Raw genomic sequence first — 19,379 nt, 5'->3', positions numbered from 1 at the left:
GAATAAGTTTTTACCTGCTACAACTTGTCAACTGTGCAGAGTCCAGTTATACTACTTTTGTGTACAAAAAGGTAATAACAGCTAACTTAAAAAAAAGGAAGAGATACATTTTACATGAAATAATGTAAACAGTTCTTGTTTCCAAGTAACAGGAAAATCCCCATTTCTTTTATGCATTTGCTCTCTATTCTTTGTGAATCTTGGCAGATGGAGCATTATTGGATCTTAACATCAGATTAGGCAAAGATTTTGAATATATATTTTTCTCTCCTGAGGCATATGCTTTCAAAAATAAACCCAGATTCAAACTGGAAATAAGTAGAATAGTTTCATAATTCAATCAGTGTGTGAAGTTATAATCTGAAGTGCACATTTCAAAAATACTATTTTTAAATAGTGTGCGGGTGGGAATGGCTTATTCATCCTTAGAAAGGATTCCTTCATTTTCATTTTTTTTCTGTTTGGTTGCATCATGTTATTCCTAGTAACAAGGAAATGGTGTGGTTGAGCCTGATTACACTCCACAATGCAACCCCAGTGCAGAGTGCTTACAACAAGCCATGACAAGGAAATGAAAATTGACTGTCCAAAAACTGGGTCCTGCAGAACCTGGGAGAGCATATATTTTGATTTGACAGTTGGAGCTGGCAAGCACCTTTGAGCAGACTTAGCTCTACAAATAATGGAGGGACCAAGCCTGTGGTCTATAGATACAATCCACAAGCTGAGAAGCTGCCATTTGATTATTTATTTTTGTTCTACTGTTCAAAGCAAAGCACTTGCATCCATAAATTGCACGTTCTTCCCAGGGGTAATTTGTACTGACTATGTTTTTCAAAAATCAATTTGTTCGCATAATATATTTATTGGGGATAAGCTTGAGTTACAAAACTTGGAACCAGATCCAAAATTTTCCAAGGTGGGTCAAATCTTGGGTTTCAGTTCAGGTCTATCTTTTCAATATGTTCTTTTATTATCTGTTTAAAAATGATGTACTATCCCACACTATTTAGAGAACTCTGCTTTATTAGCAGTGAGCTCTGAAGTCTTGGCTTCAATCAGAAATTCACACAAAGAAGGAATAGCTTAGTTTTAGTTGTTAAACCATTAAAGTATTAAAAACTGGCTGGTGACCGGTTAAGAATTTCTGACAAAGTGACCCCTCCCCGCTTATTACCCCATGCCACAACTGAAGGCACATTTTTATCAGTGCAGTGGCTACAGAAGGAGGCTGAGATTAATTTTAATCAAACGCTTCACATTTCAAATACATTGTCCATTTGTATTTCTAAAAGTGTTTCACTTCAGGCAAAATGTGGGCATGCTGTGTTAAGCAAAATGGATTTTTAAAAAATCTGTTAGCAGAGGAACATTTTTGAAATGTATTCATGTACTTTTTTTGAAGAGAACTTTCCCTTTGAAATGACCTTCGTTCACAGCACTGGAGAATTTCAGTTCTCATTCAGAAATGTTACAATTTGAAATGCAACATTGTTAACTTTTCTGGAAAATGTAAATGAGTGAACCCTGGGATCTTTGGCAAGGCACAGGACAATTTTAATCAATTTTTATAACTCTGCTAAAAAAAGCAGTTGGTTAAATGATCGACCTTGGTTTACTGATCATGGCATCTTACTACAAGGTACATCATTTTACCTCCAGCTCATTTGTGGTGGTACTGGCAGAAAAGGAAGTTGCACCTCAGATTTGCCTGAGATGAGCCAAATGTAAAAATCAGATATCACTTTCATTGCTGAAATGCCTTTTTGAACTGTGTTGATTGGAGGGAGAAGGACAGTGTTCCGTGCTACAGAAAATCAGTTTCAACACATGACAGTGCTGTGTAAGGCAAACATTATATACTGCAGTGTATAAAACCTTGCAGCCAGCTTGTGTAAATTCGTATATCTCCTTTACTTTCAGTAGATCTACAATAATGTACTCCAGCTGATCTTGCCATATGTTTATTAGTATAGTATCATGATACTCACAATCACTGACACTTAGGTGCATGTTCCCTGCTATAAAAGCTTCCCACTTCTGTTCCTGGTCTGATGGGTAGCGGATGAACTGTTGGCTCCTCCACTTCCTGCTCTCTGCATGGAGTCCCTCACTTCTCCTACTTCTCAATGCAGTGAGGGACACACAAACCAGCTCTTGATCCCTCTACTCTTCCACTGCTGATTCCATTTGCACAGGTATGGAGAGAAACCCCTGAAAAATCTCTCACTGTCACCCTGGACACTCTACTGCCCCTCTAACAAGACACCTGGGGGAGAGGTGGTAGAGACGATACACAATAGTACTTACAAAGGTAAAAAAAAAAGATTATTTTACAAAATGATGTGAGACAGCAAATGGAAACTGAACCCAGCCCAATGTGTCCATGGCAAAGAGCTCTGGGGTAAAATTCTGACTCCATTGCACTCAGTCACAAATTTCTTATTGACTTCATTGTGCCAAGAATCAATTGCCTGTGCTCCCCAGCCACCAGAAAGTTACCTACTAAAGTGCCTTCTCTACAGAATCTCTTGTGAAGATGTAGGTTAGGGGTCAGGACGTTGGACTGGCCATGCTCTCAGATGTCATGCTACTATCACAGCCTGGTGACTGAGCATGTGCAAACTTTCTTCACAAGAGTGAATTTTACCCATGATGTAAACCTAACTAGCAGGCCTCAAAATCTCATTGACTTTCAATAGCAGTTGGGTGCGTAGTTCCTTTAGACGCCTTTGAGACCCACACCCTAAATATTTTCAGTAGTAAACAGACTAATCTTCCAAATATTGACTTCTTGTCAATGCATATACAGAATGTATGGCCATATTATACTCCAGTTGTTTTTATTGTTATTTTAGTAACTCTTAAATTTTATTTAATTTGAGTTGATATTTGAAGTGAATTTCAGTGTTTGAGAAAAGTACCAGATTTACAACCCTGGAAATCCCAAGAGCTGTACTTACCCTTAAAATAATTCTTGTATCCGTCTGTGCCTCAAGATTGTTCTGGAGTGACAGTGTGTAGTGTGAGAGGGGTAGTTCTGTCTCGATGATAAGTAAGTTCACTGGTTTGTCTACTCTGCTGAAACTCTGAATAGTGGTGCCAAGTAATGCTAGTTATGTAGGTGAATTTTGTGGTGAGACTACCCAATCAATCTATTTAACACAAGATAAGTCACCAAACAGACATTGGACAGAAATTAATTTTGGTCAGTACTGACGTAGGTTCAGATTCAAAACAGTGACCTGGGATGTAAAGCACCATAAGTTATTATGTACCCTTATTAAGAGACTACAGTATCCCCCAGAAATGGCCTAAAGTACTGTGGTAATAATATTGTATACTGTTGTGTTTTAGTCACATATGACACAATCCTACATGACATTCTCAGAAACAAACTAGGGAAATGTGGTGTAGATGAAATTACAATAAGTTGGGTGCATAATTGGTTGAAAAACCTTACTTAAAGAGTAGCTGTTAATGGTTTGCTGCCAAAGTGGGAGGACATATCTAGTGGGGTCCCTCAGGGGCCTGTCCTGAGTCTGCTACTATTCAACATTTTCATTAATGGCTTGGACAATGGAGTGGAGACTATGTTTATAAAATCTACAAATGATACCAAGCTAGGAGGGGTTGCAAGCCCTTTGGAGGAGATGATTATAATTCAAAATGGCCTTGATAATTGGAGAATTGATCTGAAATCAACAAGATGAAATTCAATTATGAAAAGTGCAAACTACTACACTTAGAAAGGAAAAAGCAAATGCACAACTATATAATGAGGAATAATAACTGGCTAGGAAGTAGTACTGCTAAAAAGGATATGTGGTTGTAGTGAATGACAAATTGAATATGAGTTAACAATGTGATGCAGTCGCGAAAAAGGCTAATATTGTTCTGGGGTGTATTAACAGGAGTGTTGTAAATAAGACATGGGAGGTAATTGTCCTACTGTACTAAGCATTGGTGAGTCTTCAGCTAGAGGATTGTGTCCAGTTTTAGGCAAGACACTTTAAGAAATGCGAACAAATTGTAGAAAATCCAGAGGAGAGCAACAAAAATGGTAAAAGGATTAGAAAACCTGACCTATAAGGAAAGATTAAAAAAACAAAAAAACCTCACCATGTTTAATCTGGAGAACAGAAGACTGAATGGGGGCCTGATAACGGTCTTCAAATGTGTTAAGGGCTGTTATAAAGAAGATGGTAATCAATTATTTTCTGTGTCCACTGGAAGTAGGACAAGTAGAGGAGGGGAGATTTAGGTTAGATATTAGGGAAGAAAATCTTTCTAGCTATAAAAATAGTTAAGATCTGGAATAGGCTTCCAAGAAAGACTGTGGCATTCCCATCATTGGGAGATTTTAAGGACAGGTTGGACAAACACCTGTCAGGGATGGGTTAGGTTTACTGTGCCTTGCCTCAGCTCAGGGAACTGGACTAGATGACCTCTTGAGGGTCTTTCCAGCCCTATATCTCTGTGATTCTATGATTTCATGATTCTAAAGTACTCAGAACAGACAAATTATTCTTTATGATTTAACAGTTGCAGTATACACTTATAAGCCTAGCTATGAACTGAAAATCATGTGTGTTCTTTCTGCAGAAAACCATATTCTGGAGGATGTGAATAAATGTGTGATCGCCCTCCAAGAGGGGGATGTTGATACACTGGACAGAACTGCAGGTGCAATCCGTGGCCGTGCAGCCAGAGTCATTCACATCATCAATGCAGAGATGGAAAACTATGAAGCTGGAGTTTATACCGAGAAGGTACTTGAAGCTACAAAATTGCTCTCAGAAACCGGTAAGCTTATTCTAACTAATCTCTCTAACACATGAAGTTCCTAATCAGTTTAAATTTATATTTTCAAGACTGTAATTTAGAAGAGCATCTGTGAGCTCTCTGTGTGGGTGGATCTGCTTATTAGTGAATAAAGTTCATGTTTCAAAACAAAACAATAAGAAATACACACTGATGTTGAAAAAAGTACAGAAAAAATAAATCCAAATAATAAGGCTAATTTAAAAACCTCATGTCCTCTCCAAAGGTCTAAGAAAACCTCAGAATTAACAATGTTTCAGTGAAAGTACTTTGGAATGACTGACAATTCATGATGATATTTTAAAAGTAATAAAATTTCATAGTTATTTCATAGAAGGACTGTGTGCAGAATCATAAACCCTTTCCACTCCTGTTCTCACTCATATACTTATGGACCACAGTAGTTGATCTAGGCTTTGCACTCACCAGGATACTTCCAGTTGTGACAAATAACCAATGAGCAATTCAAACACATGTAGCAACAGATAATACAAGTAACTGTAATGTTAGAGCGAAGGAATCAGATTTGTTGCTGCAGCATAGTGAATCCTTTATCACTGGTAGCATGTTTGTTAATTCTTGATATAGAAATCAGGCTATAAAGCAAGCTAACAAAATATATTGATATATGCATTATAATTTATTATTATTTTATTGTTCCCATTGAACAGTGTGGCCCCAGGATTGAAACCAGGAAGGTGAACTTTTAGTAGCTCTGCTTTCTATGTCCCATCACTGGAGATTAAGGATTGAATCCCAGATTCTCATTATACATCTTTCAGTATATGATCAACACTAGAGGAGCCTAGGAAACAAACTTTGTCTCCTCAGAACTGGTGAAATCTACCCTTGCTTTGACCAGTGGAGGGGCATTTCAAAGGAGGATTTAGCATTTGAGAGCATGATCTCCACATAATAGTATATACCCTGCCACTTAACCCGAATTAGCATACATCCCCTAAACACTTCTCTGGCTTATATTTGGATAAATCCAGAGAAAAGAGATGATTGGGACTAGAGAGCTTATTTTATGAGAGGAGACAAACAGAACTTGGCTTGTTTAGCCTAGCAAAACAAAGGCTGAGAGGGGATATGATTGCTGTCTATAAATAGATCAAAGGGGCAAAAACAAGGGAATGAGAACAGTTACTGAAGTTTAAGGACAATGATGGCACAAGAATAGATGGGTAAAAATTATCCAGGAATAAATTTAGGTTGAAAATTAGAAGGTTTCTAGCTATCAGAGTGAGGTTCTGGAACAGCCTTCCAACAAGAGTAGTGGGGAACAAACAGGAGCGGCGCCAGGGTTTCTGACGCCCTAGGCGGACGGCCATTTCACCGCCCCCCACGGGTCCGGTGGACCTAGCGCAGTCATGCCGGCAGACGGTCTGTTGCTGGAAAGGCTCCGGTGGAGCTGCCGCAGTCATTTCGGCACGCGGTCCGCTGGTCTAAAGGCTCCGGTGGACCTGCCGCAGGCATGACTGCGGTAGGTCCGCCGGAGCCTTTAGACCAGCACACCGTCCGCCGAAATGACTGCGGCAGCTCCACCGGAACCTTTCCAGCAGCGGACCGTCCGCCGGCATGACTGCGGCAGGTCCACCGGACCCACGTGCCGCCCCCCCGGCAAAATAGCGCCCCCCAAAAATTCTGGCACCCTAGGCCATTGCCTAGGTCACCTAAATGGTAGCGCCGGCCTGGGAACAAACAATCTAAATGGTTTAAGATGGAATTTGATACATTTACAAATGGGACTATAGGATGGGCTGCTTGTGCTAGCAGATGATAGGACTTCGTGGCCCAGGTCGTCACTTCTAGTCCTGCGTTCCAAGAGAATGAGAATCTGGCATCTATGCCTTTGAAGATGCTGATATGGTCATCCTCTCACCATAGTGTGATTCCATAGAAAATCTTTGTATAGTTCTTAGTCAAGGAAACACAAGAGGATCAGAAAGTGGTTATTTTAATTCCGTATTTATTGCATAATCAATACAAGAACAAACATTTTTAACCATAGCTTTAGAAAGGGCATTTGATGAGCAAAATAATGTAAACTCTAGCAATAAGCAATTGTCATGGATTCACAGAAGGGAGATATGACCTTTCCCATGTGATTGTGTGCTTGGGTCAACAGACTTTCATAAAACCAGCAAAATATACTGAGCGATTTCTGAACAATGTGAATTAATTGTTAAAAAGAACAAAATTAATTTTAAGACTGTTTATTATGCTAACATTTCTGGCCCAATTTTATGTAAAATGTGTCCAATTAATCTTCCATAGAACTAATTTACAATGATAAAAATACAATAAAATGGATCTACAACAGAGACATTAAATACTTACATTGCATAGTTAACTTGTTCTTTAATAAAGCCTGAATTGTAACAGAGTGCTAATTATATTAAGTGCATCTTTTCCAAGACCTTCTGTGAGATCTGGGAAAAACTGGACCTGGTTCCTGTAGTGTAGAGAAAGAGGACTCCAAATGACAGATACTGTATTTTAAAGCCTGCATTTCAGTTCACTCTTCTCACTCTCTCTTGCTTTCTCTCTCTCGTACTTATATGTCTCCTATAACTGTAGTATCTTAGCAACTCAGAATTCTTAACATTTTTATCCTCGCAACATCACCATGAGCACATTGCTGTTAACTCCTTTTACTTGTGGGGAACTGTGGCATAGAGAGACACTACATGCCTTGCACCAGGTCACACAAAAAGTCTCTAGCAGAACAGGGAATTCAACCCTGGTTTCCTGATCACTAGGTTACCACCCTAACTGCTTCCTTCTTTAGTGGAAGTGTAGTGAAATGTCCTTTTTTCAAATTGTGTATCTTGAAGACAACACAATTAGGAGAAAAAAAGCAATAATCATATTAATACCGCTTTCGTCTGACCAAGTATTGGACCATTTGTCAGTAGATACTAACGTGCTTCACAATGGCATTGTCACCTCCAGACTACAAAGGATGTAACGGAGACCCAAAGGGTGAAGGGATTTTACCCCAGTCACCATGTGAGTTAGCGCTAGAGCTGAAATTGGAACCCAGTTCCCTAATTTCAATCCCCTGCTCCATCCTCAAGATCAAAGTCACTATTTATCTTATTCTGATAAGATAGAAGTAGATTTGTGACTATAAATTCATAGACTTTAATGCCAAAAGGGACCATCGTGGTCCTCTAGTCTGATCTCTTGCACATTTAGGCCACAGAACCTCACCCACCCAGTCCTGTAGAAGGTCCATAACCTCAGGCTGAGTTACTGAAGTCCTCAAATCTTGATTTAAAGATTTCAAGTTACAAAGACTCCACCATTTACTCTAGTTCAAACCAGCAAATGACCTGTGTCCCATATTGCAGAGGAAAGCAAAAAAACCCAACAACAACCAAAAAAAACCCCAACAATTCAACCTGGGGGGGAATTCCTTCCCAACGCTAAATACAGTGATAAGTATACCCTGAGCATGTGGTTAAGATCCACCAGCCTTATACCTGGGAAAGAATAGAACATAAGAGCATAAGAATCAGCATCTAGCCCAGTATCCTGTCTTCTGACAGAGTCTGGCACCAGAGGCTTCAGAGGGAATGAACAGAACAGGGCAATTGTTGAGTGATCCATCCGCTTTCATCCAGTCGCAATATCTGGCAGTCAGAAGGGCAGAGACACTCATAGTGTGGGGATTGTTTTCCTGACCATCTTGGCTAATAGCCAGTGATGGACCTACCCTCCATGAACTCAGCTAATTCCTTTTTGAATCCAGTTGAACTTTGACCTTTACAATCTGCTCTGGCAACAAGTTCCACAGGCTGACTGTGCATTGTGTGAAGAAGATTTCTGTTTGTTTTAAATCTGCTGCCTAATAATTTAATTGAGTGACCACGGTACTTGTGTTATGTGAAGGGGTAAATAACACTATCTTATTCACTTTCTCCATACTGATCATGATTTCCATGACCTCTAGCATATTCCCCCTTAGTCGTCTCTTTTCTAAACGGAACAGTCCCAGTCCTTTTAATTTCTTGTCATATGCAGGACCGGCTCCAGGCCCCAGCGCACCAAGAGCGTGCTTGAGGCGGCATGCCGCGGGGGGCGCTCTCCCAGTTGCTGGGAGGGCAGCAGGTGGCTCTGGTGGACCTCCCGCAGGTGTAACTGCGGAGAGTCCACTGGTCCCGCGGCTCCGGTGGAGCATCCGCAGGCATGCCTGCGGGATGTCCACCGGAGCCGCGGGACCGGCGAGAGGCAGGGCGCCCCCCGCAGCGTGCCGCCGTGCTTGGGGCGGCGAAATGGCTAGAGCTGGCCCTGGTCATATGGAAGCTGTTCCCTAATCATTTTTGCTGTCTTTCTTTATATTTTTTTTTTAATTCTAATATAAATTTTTGAGATGGGATGACCAGAACTACATGTAGTATTCAAGGTATGGGCATACTATGGATTTAAATAGTGGCATTATGATATTTTTTGTCTTATTTATTCCTTTCCTAATTGTTCCTAACAGTCTGTTAGGTTTTTTTTTTAACTGCCACTGAACATTGAACAGATGTTTTCAGAAAACTATCTATAGTGACTCTAAGATCACTTTAGCAGCTAATTTAGACCCCATCATTTTATATGTCTGGTTAGGATTATGTTTTCCAATGTGCATTACTTTGCTTTTGTCAACACTGAATTTCCTCTGCTATTTTGTTGCCCAGTCACCTAGTTTTGTGAGATCTCTTTGGACAGTCAGCTTTGGACTTAATATCTTCAGTAATTTTGTATCATCTGCAAACTTTTGCCACTTCAGTGTTTACCCCTTTTTCCTGATCACTTCTGAATATGTTGAACAGCACTGATCACAATACAGATCCTTGGGGCACCCCACTTTTTTTCTCTCTCCACTGTGAAAAATGACCATTTATTTCTACTCTTTGTTTCCTACCTTTTAATCAGTTATTGATCCATGAGAGGACCTTTCCTCTTTTTCCATGACTGCTTATTTTGCTTAAGAGCCTTTTGTGAAGGACCTTATCACAGGCTTTCTGAAAATCCAAGTACACTATATCCACTAGATCACCTTTTTCCACGTTTGTTCACCCTCTCAAAGTATTTTAATAGATTGGTGAGACAGAATTTCCCTTTAGAAAACCTATGTTGACTCCACCCTAATATATCATTGTCATTTATGTTTCTGATAATTCTGTCTTTTACTTTAATTTCAATCAATTTGCCTGGTACCAAAGTTAGTCTACCAGCCTGTAATTACCAGCATTGCCTTTGGAGCTTTTTAAAAAAATAGGTGTTACATTAGATATTTGCCATTCATCTAGTACAGAGGCTGATTTAAGCAATAGCTTACATAGCACAGTTAGCAGTTCTGCAATTTCATATTTGACCTCCTTCAGAATTCTTACATGAATACTATCTGATTCTACTGACTTACTATTATTTAATGTATCAATTTGTCCCCAAACATCCTCTACTGACACCTCAATCTGGGTCGGTTCATTAGATTTATCACCTAAAAAGAATGGCTCAGGTGTAGGAATCTCCCTTGCATCCTCTGCAGTGAAGACCCATGCGAAGAATTCCTTTAGCTTCTCTGCAACAGCCTTGTCTTCATTGAGTGCTTGAATGTCCCATGGCCCCACTGATTGTTGGCAGGCTTTCTGCTTCTACACGTTCTGACTGCAAGTCATCTTGTCTTCTCTTCTCGCTTGCGATCTTCTGAGAGTGGTCCTCTATGTTCTTGGGACTCCAGACTCTGGTTATCTCCATGGTCTATTCCCCGCTCCATGTAGGGCTTTTCACACTTTCTCTTCTTCCTTTCTTTCCCATCTTCTGTTACTGACTGCCTCTCCGCTCTATTTTCTAACTCACCAAACCTATTCCTCAGGTCTATTTCTCCTTCACTAGTCAGTCTTTCCCTCTATTTTGTTCTCATAGCCACATGCTTCCACTAGCCACTTTCCTCATCACCTGCTCAAATCTCCTATGAAACTCAACCATAGTTTCTAGCTCCATCTCCTAATATTGGGTCTTCTCTTCCATTGGATCTATCGGGTGGCACTTCAGACGTACAGGTGTGGCTCCTGTGCTGCTGGCTGGCTGCAAGGAAGCCACGTCTCCTAATCAAGGCTCAGCTGTAATCAAAGGCTCTGCTTCTCTCAGTACACACTGTCCCCTACCAGACTTTGCAAACTGAAAGCAAACCAGCAACCGGACTCTCAAGTACTCACTCACAGCCACTATGGAACAGGGGTTTGCTTGCCTCTGTTCTTCTCTAGCAGATCTCCAGTCAAATTCCTCTGCTTTCAGCTCTCTCTCTGCTGCCCCCTGGGCCACTGCTCAGAAAGCAAACCACTGAAGAATAGGAGCTGCATTTCAGTGGAAGCACACATGACTGAGTCAGAAAACAGTGACACAGGCACAAATCCTGGCTGTGTGCAAGTCTGTGGAGCTACACTGATTTCCACCAGGTGAGTATCTGGCTCATAGTATTTTGTACTGCTACAGTGTAGTGTGTTTTTCCATCTGCAGTTCTCAAAACATATTACAAAGGTATGATTAGTCTTGCTTTACAGATTATTGTATTGAGACACAGAAGGGTGAAATGACTTGCCCAAGTCACATAATGAGTCAGTGGATGAGCTGAGAGGAGAGCCCCTCCTAACTCAGTTCTGTGCCCAAAGGCTCATATTCCCTCCAGGGCTGGGTTCAATAAAGTCACAAATTGTGGTGCTGGTTCTGCCACAAACCAACTGTAGGGCCTTATGCAAAATCCCTTAACAACTTTTTCCTTTGATTTTCTCATCTGTGAAATGATGATATTACTATCATATCTTACAATGGGGCTTAATTTAGTAATGTCTGGAAAACACTTGGCAATCCTGAGAAGATGTGATAGAAGGATAAAGTGTTATTAGTTTATAGGGACAGATTCTGCCCTTAGACATGCATGTGGGATCCTAGTGGATTCAATAGCTATGAGTGTGAAACACTATGGTAAGTCCCTAATCTTTTTTAATTGAACATTTATTCATTTTTAAAGGAAGAGCTTTTGTAGTCTCAGGTAAACTAATTAAAATGATAATAGTGAGAAAAAATAGCACTATCACTTCCTTGATTATAATTATTTACTCTTTGAGGGCTCAGCTCAAGAAATGCATTTGGCTGTTGAGCTGTAAAAGCCCAAATTACAAACTATAGTTTTTCAGGAATACCAGAACCTTGTGCATTTTTTTAAACTGGGTGTTCAAAGAAATACTGGGCCAGATCCTCAGTTGGTCTAAATCAATATAGCTCCACTGAAATTTAGTGTAGCTATGCTGATTTAGACCAGTTGAGCAGCAGTATGGTGAGATTTTTTGAAGACAGATTTCATATTTGGTTTGTAAACCTCTGTTGATTTTAGGGAACTGGCACCTATTTACAAAAGATGTGAATTTGGTACCTGATTTCTGGATTTCATTTAATGATCTTTTCTGAATAATTTATAATCCATAATCCATCCTTTCTTCATTTTAATTTAATGGTGATTTTTTAAAAAACATCTCCTGATATGGGTAGGGTTTTTTTGTTAGGAATTTTTTTCTTGTTGTTATATGTTTCATTTTTTCATTGCTTCCTTGGCTATGTTTAGTTGACTGGTGACCTTTATTCTTGTGCTTGTTAGAGCCTGTTCTGATCACATTTATGCCCCCAGTGTCTTTGATATTAGCATTAATTAAGGACATGCTGGTTAAATCCTCTTGAATAATGACATGGTTTCATTTCCCTTTAAAAACAAAGCAGATGCTTGACTCCCACTTCGTGACAGTTGCAGAAATCTAAGACAACAACTATGAAACCGTAAAATCTAAATGACTTCTGAGAAATATAAAAGCAAAATTCATATAGCTTTCAATGGATGTTAATTGTTATCTGCAGTGGGAAAACAAGGCCCCAGAGTTTAATCTTCTGTTTTGTCATGTATCGCATTCTACAACAGGGCATGGATTTTAGTTTTCTTTGTATTACAAGCTATTCCCTGTATAGTTAGCTCTGCTTTCTCTTTACAACTAATAGAACAGAATGTGGTTATTAAGAATAACTATAATAAAATATCTAGCAGATGTATTTGCCTTTGTGAGCATTGTGTTAGTATTTTTTTTCACATATATGCCACTAATCCCAATGGATAATAGGTGTAGCTATCAGTTGCCAGGTTGTTATTGTTTGTGGAATAAAACAAATAATTTTTTTTTCTTTTTCTTTTGCAAAAAACCATTGATGTCTATTTGCCATATTGTAATATTATTATGTATCATTTATATAGCACCATCAATGTAAAAAGTAAGATAAACACATACAACATGACCTTGCCATAAAGGGCTTAAAATCTAAAAATAGAGAGCGAACACCATACAGTTAACACAGGTAGAATTAGGTGGATTTCCATTTGGATGTCAGTCAAGCTTGGCCTTGTAGATCATGTGGATCTCTAGGAGTGGTTTGAAAGTGAGCAAAGGAACCTAGTCCAGCGCTCATTGAAATCAGTGGAAAGAATCACATTGACTTCAATGAGCATTAGATAAAGACCGTGGTGAATATTGACATGGAAGCTGTTCAGATCCTAGGGATATTGTGGAAGAAGGCAAAGATTGTGGAGCAGGCAGTGGGAAAGTTTGGAGATAGGGTAGGCAGAGCACAGGGAGTGAGATTAGATATAGTCTGAAATGAGGCCAAAGCAGTAGAATTCTTCGTAAATCAGGAGATTGAAATGTATAGGGAAGAACCAGGGGAGCCTTTGCAGAGGCTAAAAAGAGAAGGAGAACGAATGGGGGAGTGAAGGAGAGAAATGGTATCTAAAATAGGTAGGAATAGGAGAACATGTGCAAGAGAGGTTTGCCAAGAAATATGGGTGGAAAGGAAAAGTCTAATTTTTGAGATGTGCATCATAAGAGACAAAACAACATGATTGCTCAGGGCCTGGCCATACAGGGAGAAGGTAAACAAGACTTCAAAAATGCCCCCATGATGAGTTAACAGGGATAATAGTGAGTTTTGTCAGCAGTGACAGAAAAGAGGGGAACTTTTGGGAGGAAAGAAGATGAGTTCCATATTAGATGTGGTGGTGGAAGAGATATTAGATTGGAAGGCAGAGTTACAAAATTCCGGGATGGCGAATATTTGTAAGTGATCAGTATTAATTTCTTATTTTGTTGAGCTTCAGTTGACCATATTTCAGTTTGGGAGTTTCATCACCTTAAGGTCCACAGGCTCTTTTTCCAAGAATTCCGAAGGAAATCAAGAACACACTGAACCATGTTTTTAAATGCTTTGATGAATCAAGGACTAGAGATCTAAGTATCTTAGCAACTAACAGCCGTATCTAATTTATCATTCCAAACAGCTGTTATACTAAAAGACTAGAGAATATCCGACATTATACCCGTATTTCAAAACAGTCCTTATTGTGACCCTGAGAATTATAAACCAGAGAGTACTATGCTTCAGTACTATGAGGAATAGAATGGAAAACCATTCAACATAGAGTTATAAAACAAGTAAATGAGTCTCACAAGAGACTGATAAATCAGTGGGGCTTCTGTAAGGTTAAATTATACTTTCCTTATCTGTTACCATTGTTTAAAGAATTTTAAAAAATTAAATGTAATATAAAAAGAGAATCAGTGGATATAATTTAATTTATTTAGATTTTTAAAAGATGTTGATAGTCTTTCACAAGAGGCTGTTTAGGAAATGGATAACCAGGGGGTGAAAGTTAAAGGCCTTTGGTGGATTAAGAAAAGTTTAAGCGATAAGAAGCAAAGAATAAATGGCCAGAACTCAGCATGGAAAAAGATTAATCCTGTGATGTCCTGTTCTGTTAGCCAGTGTGGTATAATATACTAATTAGCAGGTCAATAGTGAGGGAGCAAAATTTGCCGAAAGGAAAATACTGATATAGCTGTCAAGACTAAGTAAGAAGGACCCCAAGAAAGGTAATTTTATTCAATTTCACAAAATAGAGAAGTGATTTAAACTACTTGTATGCACACTGATGGGTTCTGAGTTGATGTAATCTCTCAGCAAAAATATCTAGTTATTATTATAGATATCTATTCAATGCACAGCAACAGTCAGCCCATGGATAAGATGTTAGGCTGTACAATAACGAGGATATTCATGAATACGCTGAATACTGCTTTCAGTTTTGCTCACCACAGTTCAAAGACCTAGAAGAAATAGTAAAGGTCAAGATTAGAGCTGTGTGAATATCTGATTTCTTTTGGTTCACTGGCAGTTCCAAAAAAAGTTATTTGGGGTCAAACTAAAACCATGTTTTTTCTGAATGATTGGCAAATCATTTGACCTGAAACTAACCATTTTGTTTCAGACCCTTTTAACATTTTTTTTTAAAATTAACAAAAAGGAAATAAAGGACCAGATTTATAAAATGGAGGAGAAGGTGGTAGGCTTATACTCATTAGCCTAGACGTTAGGATATTCACCTTGGATGTGAGAGGTCCAGGTTTGAATTCCCACTTTGAGCAGGAACTTGAACCAAGCTCTTCTTCCCTCCCAGATGAGTTCCCCAAGCACCGGATCATAGTGCATTCTGGGGTGGGTAGCTCTGTCAGTCTCTCCCTATTGAAGCTGTTCCCCTTTGTAGCCATAAATAAACATTCATTGCAGCAGGGAATGGAACCCAAATGTCCCACCTCCCAAGAGAGTGCCCTAACCACAGGCTATAGAGCCATTTTCTCACTCTCTGACTATTCAAGAGAATTGGGCACCACAAAAAATTAGGACACTTGTGTCCTAATCTCTAGATACGTCAGTTCTCCATCTGTAAAATGGGGATAATAATACCATTTTACCATCTCACCATATTGTGAAAATAAAATTCATTAATGTCTGTGAAGGCATTGATTATATGAGGATGAGTGCCATAAAAAAGCCCATGAGGAAAGTTGTAATTCTGTACTGACAGCAAGATGTGGTAGGTGTGCAATAAGGCATGGAGTCATGCATTGAATGATGTGGACAAAACAAAACAAAATATTGAATAGCTACCCACTCTGTAGCATCCATGCTTTGGACCAAATGGGGCAGTGGTGCTGTTGAAAAAGTAGTATATCCTAATGTTTGGCATAAGGCCCATGTATAAGGGGCCCAAATTAAGGTTGCATGGTCATCATTAATATTGGCATTTCCCAAATTATGGGTACTTAACTTTGCAACCTCAACATGTGTTTTTTTTGTTGTTTTTTGTTGTTTGTTTGTTTATTTGTTTGTTTTACCATTTTTGATATGTGTATGTTATATATATAGCTAGAGATTGATATAAGGTGGGTTTTTCAAAGCCACTTAGATGATTTTGATACCAATTTCCAATCATTTTTAATTGGCATTGGGCATCCATTAGGCACCTTTGAAAATCCCAACCATAACAAGTACACGCATATGAATGTATGTATTGAAGGCACGTTACCAAGACAGTTTCTCATATATTTCAGACAGCATCTTTCTAACTGGACTCAAAGTACTTGAATGACATCTGCTTGTTTGAAAAACTAGCAATGTAACATACTGCACAGTGGTACTTTTACAGTATTATGGTAAAAAATTTATGTTTTCTTAATTATCCACATAAGGATCATGAGCAGATAGTTTGTAAGTTACAGTTATACAACTCTTATACTGCACTAAGATGTAATATTGAAATATTAAATATTTATAATCTGACAAAGAATTTACAGTACTTATGGAACCAGACTGACAAACACCTCAAGCTAAATAAGGTGTCATGTTCAATTCCATATTAATTCCTCAAGTCAGATTGAGAATCTATGCCATCTTTTACAGAGAAGGCCTGACAACCAATTGGGATTACTTTTGAAATACTTGTTTAAAATACTTCAATTTCTCAATAGACTGTTGTTTTCTCAGCTAAGTAAATTAATAATTAGGAAAATACTAGTTAGACAAGGAGAAGCTGTATTCTGAATTAACATTTTTTTTCTGTACTTTGTGACATCAGTGCCCTATATCCCCCTTTAAGCTGGACAGTTATTTATCTTCCAAAGACAATAATTTATTAGGCAGTGGATCATTCATGGAATTTTGCTTTTTTAAACTCTTCCTCATGCTTCTTGTTGATAACCCCATTGACCACCGTAAATAATTGTGGTCCATCCATATGATGTGCACAATTATAGTTCTTTATGCCAATGTAAATCCTTTGGTAGGATTCCCAAATATCTGTCCCCCAGCAGCACAACGACACCATTTCTGTTGCATCTAGGGCTCCATCAGGATTTACTATGTTATTTTATGGAACAATTAGCATTTTGATATGTCTCAATGTAAATGTATCTGCGAACAAAAAATGTAGGCCAGACTGACAGGATGGAGGCACTCTATCCGAGGGAATCAGTGCCTCTGAAAAAGATCTGAGGGTTGTGGTGGTTAATCAGCTGCACATGACCAACATCTCCATGTGATGTTGTTGCTGAAAGAGCTAATTCGATCCTGAGATGCATAAACAGGGGAATTGCCAGTAGGAGTAGAGAGGTTATTTTACGTCTGTATGTGGCACTGGTGTGACCATTGATGGAATACTGAGGCCAGTTCTCATGTCCACAATTCAAGAAAGATAAATGGGAGAGGGTTCAGAGAAGAACCATGAGAATGTTTGAAGGATTAGAAGAATTATAGTGATAGACTCAAGGAGCTCAATCTATTTAGTTTAACAAAGAGAAGTTGAAGGGGTAACTTAATTACAATCTATAAGTACCTATGTGGGTATGTGGGAAACAAATATTTACTAATGAGCTCTTCAGTTTAGCAGACAAAGGTATAGCATGGTCCAGTGTGTGGAACAAGTTGAAACTAGACAAAGTCATACTGGATATAAGGTTTCAGAGTAGGAGCCGTGTATAAGGTATAATTTGTTAACAGTGAGAGTAATTAACCATTGGAACAATTTATCAAATGTTGTGGAGGATTCTCCGTCACTGACAATTTTTAAATCGAGATTGGATGTTTGTCTGAAAGATCTACTCTTGGATTTATTTTGGGGACGATCTGTGGCCTATGTTATTCAGGAGGTCAGACTGGATGATCACAGGGGTCCCTTCTGGCCTTGGAACCTATGAATCATAGAAAGGAAAGGTGATTCAGTGGTTAGAACACTAGCATGGGTCTAGGAAGGCCAAGATTCATGGTCATTGTAATTTATTATGGTATTGAGGGCCATATATGTTCTGTAAATAGAAATCAGTCAGTTTAACTGTGTAAATTCCACAAACTGATATTGTTCTAATGGTATCAATGATAAGTTCTCAAACAAAGCTTATATTTCTGATCCTGAGCAATAACACTGTTATGTGACTTGACTCTCCTATGCTTGTTTCTAGAAATGTGTAAATTTGCTTTCTGTGAAAAAGAATTGAATGAGCACCAGTATATCAGGAAAAATCTCAAAAATGATACTATAACTTTAATGTGAAGGCAATATTGTGTTCAAACCAAAAAAAAAAAAAAGTGGCATAGTTAAAACACATTTTTTTAAAATGTCAGGAAATACAAATATTAAAACTCTTCTGTCAAAATTAATTCAGCCATCTTGCACATCTTGCGTATTGATAGTACACATGTAGAAAAATAAACAGAAGTTTCATAATCTGCATATGAAACAGAAAAAAAAAGAATAGGGGTTACATACAATTATGTGCAACATGACATCATAAACATTGCTGAGAGGACTTTAACTTTTGCTTTTCTTGACTTTTCTTTAATTCTACAACATCAGCGTTAGATGTTTTCTGTATTTGTTGTAATTTGGTTTACTTGGAGTGTTTTGGAAACCACCTTTGCAGAAAAGCTTTTATACTATTATCTACTGGATCAACTAACTTGCTGTGTTCCTGTTAACAGACCTCAGTCCTACAACATTTACGCATGTGCTTAAATTTATGCACGTCATTAATGCCAGTTGATGTCAATTAGGATTACTCACATATTTAAAGTTAAGCACATTTGTAAGTATTTGCAGGATCACAGCCTGAGCCAAAACCCAGGGGATCTGATCTGATCTGAGCTTTTGAGAAAATTCAGATTTGTCTATGAATTCAGAATCGATGTCTTGCCTCTTCTCTATACTAAATAAACTGAACCAATCCCTTGTCTCACTCACCCATGAACTTCAAATCCATATCTAAATGTTTGTGGCTCCAGCTGAATTTTGCTTTTGACTTCTGCTGTCTGCAGAGGAAAATCCTAGTCTCTACAGATGTAAGACTGAAATGCAGACTGTGGGTTTTATAGATGCAACAAAGGTATGTACTTGCCAAATATCACTGTCACAGAGTTTTTCAAGTGTGGCCTGAAAGCCTGAACTGGAGAGCAATGAGTTTCCTGCTTCAATTTCCAAAACATGTTACTGTGCTCAACAATAATGTATGGCTAGAGAAACAATGGGAAATAAAAGCAGCAGAGAATCCTGTGGCACCTTATAGACTAACAGACGTTTTGGAGCGTGAGCTTTCGTGGGTGAATACCCACTTCGTCAGACGCAGGTAGTGGAAATT

The 19,379-nt window shown here is 38.7% G+C and overlaps 1 protein-coding gene across 2 annotated transcripts in view; it reads left to right on the top strand.

Annotated features, from left to right (window-relative positions):
- CTNNA2 (catenin alpha 2) overlaps positions 1 to 19,379 on the top strand; it is an 826,679-nt gene that overhangs the window by 737,079 nt on the left and 70,221 nt on the right. For both annotated transcript variants that reach the window (XM_075066660.1, XM_075066659.1), the window contains exon 12: positions 4,606 to 4,806. In XM_075066660.1, coding sequence (XP_074922761.1) covers positions 4,606 to 4,806 — 201 coding nt within the window. The remainder of the gene's footprint in view (positions 1 to 4,605; positions 4,807 to 19,379) is intronic.

This window comes from Chelonoidis abingdonii, chromosome 5 (assembly GCF_003597395.2).
Source record: "Chelonoidis abingdonii isolate Lonesome George chromosome 5, CheloAbing_2.0, whole genome shotgun sequence".
NCBI lineage: Eukaryota > Metazoa > Chordata > Testudines > Testudinidae > Chelonoidis > Chelonoidis abingdonii.
Note: the sequence above shows the minus strand (reverse complement) of the source record. Positions and strands in the feature narration are given on the sequence as shown.